At 36.2% G+C, this 9,699-nt stretch overlaps 1 protein-coding gene across 3 annotated transcripts in view; it reads left to right on the top strand.

Moving 5' to 3' along the window:
- Positions 1-9,699, top strand: part of LOC137088824 (serine/threonine-protein kinase pim-3-like) — a 57,534-nt gene that overhangs the window by 2,520 nt on the left and 45,315 nt on the right. For all 3 annotated transcript variants that reach the window (XR_010907578.1, XM_067452175.1, XM_067452174.1), the window contains exon 2: positions 8,023-8,214. Coding sequence is in view for 2 of the 3 variants with exons in the window: in XM_067452175.1 (XP_067308276.1) it covers positions 8,130-8,214 (85 nt within the window). In the remaining variant the exon portion in view is untranslated. The remainder of the gene's footprint in view (positions 1-8,022; positions 8,215-9,699) is intronic.

Below are 9,699 nucleotides of genomic sequence, written 5' to 3'. Positions count from 1 at the left end.
ACTGAGCAACCCAATCTCACACAAATGTGTATAAATAGTACGAGTGTGCAATGTCGTGGAATGTATACGCCAAAACTCATTTTGGCGTGCATATGATACGCTGTTTTTCGCATGCATATTTCCCCCACTGAGATTATGCTAAATTTTCGGTAGCGTGACATTAGTACATCATCTTTAATTTATTTTATGCTGAACATGAGCAAGCCATAGTCAAAAGGAACCATTTATGATTTATTCACAAGAAAAAGAAGGCCTGAGACAGAGACCCCCACTTCAAATAAAGCTGCAGGAAGTGCAGCTGTCCCACCCTGCTACAAACAGCAGAGATCAGAAGTGGTGATAAAGAAAGTGATGCATGTGTGAAAAGCGTAGCAGTATTTGCTGTGCAAAGAAAAGTTTGGGTTTTTCAAATGTTCCAACGCAAGCCATGATGCAGTACCAATGTGCATAATAAAGTTGGCAAATTAAAGTTTCAAACCAAATTTTTTTACATTCTGAAAGATGTGACGGACAACTATTAGATTTTTTTCATAGGAAGGCTGAAGAAATTCAGTCATCAGCTCAGGTACTCAGCAGAAGTGTAACACAATCACACATTGCACTTAGTATCTTAAAACATTTAAAAGAAAAAAAGTGTCACATACAATTGCAGAGAGATTTACTATTGCTTGCTGCACTAGACTAGTCAGAACAGTTCTACATGAAAAGGCATCTGAAAAGCTAAAACTAATTCCTCTTAGGGACAATACATTGAATTGGGGATATTGCTCAGAATTTAGGATATTGTTCAGAATTTAGAAGAACAGCTCATATCGAGATTAAAGTCAGTAAAGGATTTTTAACCCTGTATTATCTTGCTGACATATTTTCTTTTCTAAACTATCTGAATAAACCACAAACGGAAGTTGTTATAGTTATAGCATCGTAATTATTTAACATTTATAATGACATTGTTTTTTTTTTAATTGTTTAAAATATAAACATTTAAATGGTGGCGGGCATAAAAACGTTACATATTTATTCAAACATACATTAGATATCAAATAGGGCTTTGTACTGGCAAGAATCTGGCGATACAGGGGTCGCAATACAATATATTTTTATATATTGCGATATTGTAAGAAAGGCAATATATTGCCATATTTATTTTGTTTTTTTTTTTAAAGAAAATGCATTAAAGATATGCATAAAACATGACAAGTAACTATTTTATTTAATTAATACATTATCATTTATATTACAAATCACTATTTTGTGTGATCTAAGTAAAGGGAAATAGTAAAGTGACTGCAGGATTCTTTATGTGTATATGTTTTAAATGTTCACAGTATAGCAGTTTTTCATTTCTAAACTACATACAAACAGAAAGTGCATAGCCCATTCCATGACTGAATGACTGTTTGTTTTATATTTAATACTGTAAAGCTGGTTTCTTTAAAGCAGTGTATTGTATAAAGTGCTTTTTCAAGTACTGAACTGCAGAGCTGGTTCATCCATATCCAGATTACTATGATCAGATGCTTTTGTTCTGCTGCCACTGCTGTGTATTTTGTTGTATTTATTTTGTTACCAAGAGGAAAACATACATGTACATGTGCTGTACATATTCTATCGAAATGCTTCTCAGCAGCGTGGATGACATGGGGATGTTAAGCAAGCTCTCAGATGTGTTTCCTGAGCATGGATTTTAACTTGGCCTATTTTGCAAACAAAATGACTCTTGCCGATTTCCTTAGTGGCTTCTTTATAGTTGAAGCCAAAATGAGTAAACATTACAGCTCTGTATACCGTGGCCCGTGGGAGCTGAAAAATTCTATCATCTTGTAATTTGGGTTTGCTAATGCAAACACCATCACCTTGTGTTCTGAGATAACACAGCGCTTGGGGTTTTATACAGTCTGTGGTTAAAACCGAACACAAAGCCACGAATCTTAGATGTGAATAGATAAATATCAAGTGTTTTTGAGAATCAATAAAAGTTTCGCCAAATATAATATTGCGATATTCACGTGTATCGATATTTTCCTACACCCCTTTTAGTGATCGATCGATATTGATTTTTTTTTTATTTCCGATTATGTGCCGATAACCCGATATATAGAACCAATATTTATTTATTGTGTTATTTCACTTTTTTACAATTACAGCAATAGCACTGAACTGAGCTTTTTAAACACTGTAATTTTTGCAGTTTCACTCCCTTACATACAGAACAAAAGACATTTACATCAATAAACATTTTTTTTAAATACAGTGCAGTCTTTTTAACATTAATGCTGTTTCACCTTCTTGTTTATAAATACAGCCATATTAACAACAGGCAAAATACATTTATAAAGTCTAATAATTTCAAATGGAGAACATAAATGAGAGTTGAGTCTATCAAATCCCCATAACTATGAGCATAAATATAAGCATTCATTTTAAACTACAGTTTTAAAAGGTTTATGTGTTTAATAGACTAAAGATTGAATATTCTCTGGAATTGTAATAGCTTTGATGTATTCGTAGGTTTGTTTCTTTTTCTTACAGAGTCAATCTTATCTAGTACGGTATCAAAATTAATGTTTGTGTCAGTCTATGAAGTGCTGACGGCAACGCTGTTTTCATCTCTGCGTTTAACTTGCACGTCTTGCGGAGATAGGCCTAATAATACATTTTCACAGAGCTGTAACTAATTAGATATTTATTATATAAATGTTATATAACAGACGTTAATATAATTAGGTGTTTTAAACGAGTCAGTCTTGTTTACATACGGTGACTAGCCTATATGCTGGAGCAACAACTCAGTGAGAGAACGGCTGAACGCGACTGACCATAAACAACACAGAGAGAGAAAAGTTCAGCGCTTTCCAACATTGCTCTCATTCATGGTGGCCAATAATTCATTTTCACGGAGCTGTAATTAATAAGATGTTTATTATATAAATGTTATATTGCAGAGGTTAATATAATTTAAGGAGTTTTAAACGATTAGGTCTTGTTTACATAGCCTACGGCAACGTTAGCCTATATGCTGGAGCAACAACTCGGTGATGAACGGCTGAATGCGACTGAGAATAAACACACAGAAAGAAAGAAATTCGGTGTATTTACTTCCAACATGCTCTCTTTCATGGCTGTTTTGTTTCATTCATGTGAAGTTACGTCTTTACTGTGACATGACGGATTACCTGACGACTCTGTCAGTGAGTGCGTCTCTACAGCGCCAAGTTTAAACTATATAATATCATCTCATAACATCTTATTTGTGCATATCTATATTTGTGCAGGGATGCAGGTTATTTTACCTTTGAACACCGTTGTTGACTCACCTCCCCTCAGACAGTCCGTTAATGGCGCGCTTGTATGCAATTCTCAAAACGTCCACAAGATGGCGCCATTTATCGGGAAATCCGATATGACAAAACTGATACCCAATTATGGGAAAAATGCTTAAATATCGGGAATCCGATATATCGGTCGATCACTACCCCTAATATTAAATAGGGATGCAGGATATAACTGATGAACTTATCATATGCATATGTACACTATATTTCCAAAAGTTTTGGGACACCTGCCTTTACATACACATGAACTTTAATGACATCCCATTCTTAATTCATAGGGTTTCATATGGAGTTGGCCCACCCTGTGCAGTTAAAACAGCTTCAACTCTTCTAAGAAAGTTTTCTACAATGTTTAGGAGTTTGGGAATTCTTCTAGAAGCACATTTGTGAGGTCAGGCACTGATGTTGGACGAGAATGCCTGGCTCACAGTCTCCACTCTAATCATACCAAAAGTGTTCTATCGGGTAGAGACCAGTCAAGTTCCTCCACACCAAACTTGCCTTTATGGACCTTGCTTTATGCACTGGTGCGTAGTCATGTTGGAACAGGAAGGGGCACACCCAAACTGTTTCCACAAAGTTAGGAACATGAAATTGTTCAAAATATCTTGGTATGCTGAAGCATTAAGAATTCCTTTGACTGGAACTAAGGGGCCAAGCCCAACCCCTGAAAAACAACCCCACAATCATAATCCCCCCGCCACCAAATTTTTACCTTTGGCACAATGCAGTCAGGCAAGTACCATTCTCCTGGCAACCGGCAAACTCAGACTCGTCCATCGGATTGCTAGACAGAGAAGCGTGATTCGTCACTCCAGACAGAGGACACGTCTCCACCACTCTAGAGTCCTGTGGAAGTGTGCTTTACAACACTGCATCCAACCCTTTGCATTGCACTTGGTGATGTAAGGCTTGGATGCAGCTGCTCGGCCATGGAAACCCATTCCATGAGGCTCTCTACGCACTGTTTTTGAGCTAATCTAAAGACCACATGAAGTTTGGAGGTCTGTAGCTATTGACTGCAGAAAGTTGGTGACTTCTGCGCACTGTGCGCCTCAGCACGCACTGACCCCACTCTGTGATTTTACATGGCCTACCACTTAATGGCTGAGTTGCTATGTTTCCCAGTTGCTTCCACTTTGTTATAATACCACTGTCATGTAATTGAAAGTTGAAAGTATTAACACAACACAACACCAGAATTTAGCGTGGTTTTATCACTGAATTTTTTTATTTATTTTTATCTACTCTTTGAATAGCATCATGGTAAAATAGAACACTGTTGCACTAGCCTTCTTGCTTGTAATCAACTGTGTTTTGCGTCAGGCAGCTGGGCAGAAGGTCTTCCGATTAATATTCAGAGTAAGTTCTTAATTGCAGGAAGCAGACCAAGCAGAACTTGCAATTGAGTCATGAATCATTATTATGATTATTCGCTAATAAGTATGGTTATTCCACACTCAGATAGGCATACGGTATGCATGTTACCAGCCATTATTTTAATCTACTCACATCAAATTTAAAATACATTTTAATGTACGTACTGGATATTATTTGGTGACGTGATGAACATCGCAATAACGGGATTGCCTATATTACTGTTGTGTACTGTGCACCGTCTGGATGAAGATAGATACAGAGAAGAGACTTCAGTGAATTGTGTTGACAGAGTTTAGCTTTTCCACTGTCGGGCCAAATCCAGACATGCTAGTGTATATCATGGCCAATCACGTTTCTTCCCACCTTGCTTCCATAAAAGCTTTTAGTGAAAACTATGTACACCTTTCCATGTCTCGTTGTAATTGTTTCATCGCATATGAGGCCAACGAGGAAACTCTCCTTGCCACGGTGTTGGCACTGAGCTGGACATCAGCGATAGCAGACATAATTTCCGCCTTGCTTTTGTGGTCCTTGAATAAAGTTTCGGCCACCTCTGTCATCGCTTCCTTTACCATGGTGCCATCAGTGAATGGTTTCTTGTGTTTTGTAAAGATGCACGCCTCTTTAAATGACGCCTCCGTAACAGCATTTCCTCTCTTTATCGGTTTGGTGAATAAAGATTGCTGTTTTTGTAGTGTTGCTTTCAGCTGTTTTTCCTTTTCAGTCCGCAGCCCGCTACCCACGGGAAATTCTCATGCTAAGTTCCCGTGAACTTGAGTATAATGGAGCTCAACATTACACTTTTTACCAACAGCAATGCTAGTGCCGCAAATAAAGCACACACCTTGTGCCTACATTAAGGAAATTTTCACAATTTTCATTTTCTTCATGAAAAGTATGTTTTTCTCCTTTTCTTTTCTTGACTGCTCTCTTTACTCATTCTGAGGGAGTGTTCTCACGCTAATGCTGTCTTGTAGCCATATAATCGTGATGACGTGCTTGACTGAAACATTGATGTTGAAGTTTTTTTTGGGGGGGGGGTTGTTAATCTGTTATGCACTGGAGGGATGGGGCGTCTGTCTATATTGCCTGACTCTGATTGTATGAAAAGCATGTCTCTGCGAGCTACCGACGTGTTGGAGACCCCAGCTCTATGTTCTATGCCCCTACTGTTAATGCCAGTAAAATGCTGTGAGTTTCTTAATGCTATAGATAGGGGATTAATGGCTAAAGTAAAGTAAAGGGCTAAGAGGAAATCCTTGTCTTGTACCCCTTGACAGCGGAAAAGACTCTGAATGTATTTTATTTGTGATTACAGACGCATTAGGAGAAGAGTATAATAACTTAATCAATGAGAGAATATGTGTTCCAAGACCAAATCTTTCCAGCACAGAGAATAAATAATTCCATTCAACTCTGTCAAATGCTTTACATTTCTAAATTGTAACTCACAGTATTAGCATCTTCACAAACACCACACTTAGTTGTGACATATTGCTTTAAGCCACCATAAAAACAGGAATTGCAATACAATTTTCTTTCCTATTGCGACGTGTAATATACAGTATTTGTCTAAATCAAATAGCTTCTCAAACAAAAAATATAGGACAGGGCTTGATTTTGTCAATGGGGAATTGATTGGATGATTGTGTTTTGCTATTGGTGGATCTCATGTAAGTGGCAGGTTGCCCTACCATTGCACATTATCACAGACAAGAAGAGGGAGAGAGACTAAACGCAAGAGGAAGGGAAAGTTCATTTTATTAAATATTACGATTATGAATAAAATTAATCAATAATGTCTGCTTCAACATATTTAAAATAATTACCATTGAATGTAGAAGATCACACCTCAAGGTTACAATTAGTGATTGATCGATATATTGGATTCCCAATATTTTCCCGATATTTAAGCATTTTCCCATAATCGGTATCGGTTTTGTAATATCGGATTTTCCGATAAATGGCGGCATCTTTTGGACTTTTGAGAATTGCATAGAAGCGCACCATTAAAGGACTGCGTCTAAAGAGAGATTATCAACAGCTGTGTTCAGAGGTAAAATAACCTGCATCCCTTAATTAATCAACTTTGTTTAACATAACAGTAATGCAAAATTGAGATAACCTCAAATAAGATGTTGACATGTAGGCTATAGGTACCGGTAGTTTAAATTTGGCGCTAGAGACGAACTCACTTACGGAGTCAGTCAGGTAATCCGTCATGTCACAATAAAGATGCAACTTCACATGAATGAAATAAAACAGCCATGAATGACAGCATGTTGGAAATAAAAGCGCCAAACTTATTTCTCTCTTTGTGTTTATTCTCATTCGCATTCAGCCGTTCTCTCACCGAGTTGCTCCTCCAGCATATAACGTTAGGCTAGTCACCGTATGTAAACAAGACCGACTCGTTTAAAACTCCTTAAATTATATTAACGTCTGCTATAAGACATTTAACATCATATAACAATTTGTTGTTTTATAATAAACATCGAATTAATTACAGCTCTGTGAAAATGATTTATTATGACGATCTCCGCGAGACGTGTTAGTTAAACGGAGAGATGAAAACAGCGCTCTGTCATCAGGATTTCATAGACTGACACAAACATTAATTTTGATACCGTACTAGATGAGATTGACTCTTTAATAAAAATAAACAAACCAGCGAATACATCACAGCTATTACAATTCCAGAGAATATTCAATCTTTAGTCTATTAAACACATAAACCTTTTAAAACTGTAGTTTAAAATGAACGCTTATGTCATAGTTATGGGGAGTTGATAGACTCAACTCTCATTTATGTTCTCCATTTGAAAACATTAGACTTTATAAATGTATTTTGCCTGTTGTTAATATGGCTGTATTTATAAATAAAAAGGTGAAACAGCATTAATGTTAAAAAGACTTTGCACTGTATTTAAAAATAAATTCTGACTATTTATTGATGTAAATGTCTTTTGTTCTGTATGTAAGTGAGTGAAACTGTAAAAAATAGTGTTTAAAAAGCTCAGTTCAGTGCTATTGCTGTAATTGTAAAAAACTAAAGTAGTAAATATCGGTTCTATATATTGGTATCGACACACAAACATGCAAATAATCGGTATCGGTTATAAAAAAATCAATATTGGTCGTTACAATATCACTAGTTACAATTACTTTACTATAACTCTTCTTTTTGTATCCTGTGTTAGACACAGTGGTCTCATTTAAGAATCTTTAAAATTTATGTTGAATCACTGAATAAAGTTGAAGTGGAATTAATGGTATAAAGTAATGTATATATTTTTTTTTCTTTCAGATCTGGTCCTCCATACTTTACAGCTTACACCTTAATTCCAGCCATTCCCACAGCAATTCTTTAAAACGTGGATTCAGAAGGTATCACAACAGAAAGCTGTTGTAAAGATGGAGTTCATTAAAGAGGAGAATACCGATATGAAAAATTCAGAAGCATGCAGAGTGAAAGATGAAGGTACAGAGGAACAAAAAGGTTGGTGTCCTTTCTTGATTCTTTAATGACTGTTGAAAAAAAAAATTAAACAAATTGTCTGATAGATAAACAGAATAATAGGCATAAATTATAAAGATTTATCAAAGCAAAAATGGCATGGTTGTTAATAAGCCAAGGACAAATAGATGTGGTATTTGAATCATGTCCAAAAGCATTATATTTTCATTTTAGACTAAATGAAAGTGCAAGAGGAAAGGAAAAGGATTTTCTTTCCTTTTACAAAATGCGAAATACCACTAGTTTTGTTTTCGTCCAGCTGTGCTCTTTTTCTCACTGCTCTCTTGAGGGCCAGAGTGTGCTAAAGTGTCTAAAGTGCTGGAAAAGAGAGTCATTAGTTTCTGTGAAAAAACGAACAGTGAACCATTGAAACGTTTGCTTATAACTTAAGCCGTGTGCACACTGTGTGATTTTGCCAATGATTTGGCCGTCTGAGACAAATTTTGCAAATCCTAAAAGATTCCTCTGATCCTAGGCTAAAATTTGACATATTTGATTGTTAGTTTGACATGTTCCCCGGCAGCCGATTAATGGACCACTGCAATCAAATCAGACGAAATTCTGCCGGTGTCAGAAGATTTGGCGCACAATCCTGCAGTGTGACTTCTCCTATGACGGTTGTCAAATTATCTCTGTTTTTCAAGACAAACTATGACCAAAATGAGAGCTAGAGATTTTTTTGTAGCCACCATTTCAGTCCCGCGTGTAATGCAGCTTATGGTCACCGAACGCGGCATTCATTTATGATATAAAACACCAGATGAGTTTTCTTGCGTGTCCATTTTTAGTGCGCCTTGACTATCGTACAGTCTGACCTTTAATGACAACTGAGATCTTACAGTGTGACATGGCTTACATATGGGATCATGTTCGTACAGTCTGACAAGCAACGTTCGCAAAGGATTTTGAAAAATCGCACAGTGTGCAGGCAGCAGTTGCAGATAAGACACTTTTCTCTCTTTGCATTTGCCCAGTTTTAACTCTCGACTCTCCTCTTTCGACTATTTGATAGTGCCATTTTCTCTCACTGGCTAGCTTAAATGTTAATATCACTCTGCTTGCGACATAATAGCATAACTCCAGTACGCAAATAATGTTAAAAAAAAATGCAGTTTAGTATTTGAGGATGCCAGGGAATAATTCTGAGTATTAAAGTAGGCTATAAAATAATTATTACAATAATTTAGGCTCCATTTTGTAACAAGCAAATTAAAATACACATTTATTATTCTCAATATGGAAAGATTAAATAAAACATGACTCAAACATATGGAGCCAGAATAGCCTCAAATATAATACATTTACAAAACAAAATTCATAAATGCATAGCACAATTCACATTTATAAAATCTGATTCGTAAATTCAAAACACGATTCATAAATGCACAAGTAAAAGCATAAATATTTACCCAAATGCTTACACAAATGCATCTTACCCAAATAAATGTAAAATCTTTACACAAATAT

This window comes from Pseudorasbora parva, chromosome 9 (assembly GCF_024679245.1).
Source record: "Pseudorasbora parva isolate DD20220531a chromosome 9, ASM2467924v1, whole genome shotgun sequence".
Taxonomy (NCBI): domain Eukaryota; kingdom Metazoa; phylum Chordata; class Actinopteri; order Cypriniformes; family Gobionidae; genus Pseudorasbora; species Pseudorasbora parva.
The sequence above is the reverse complement of the archived record's forward strand: the minus strand, read 5'-3'. Positions and strand labels throughout refer to the sequence as shown.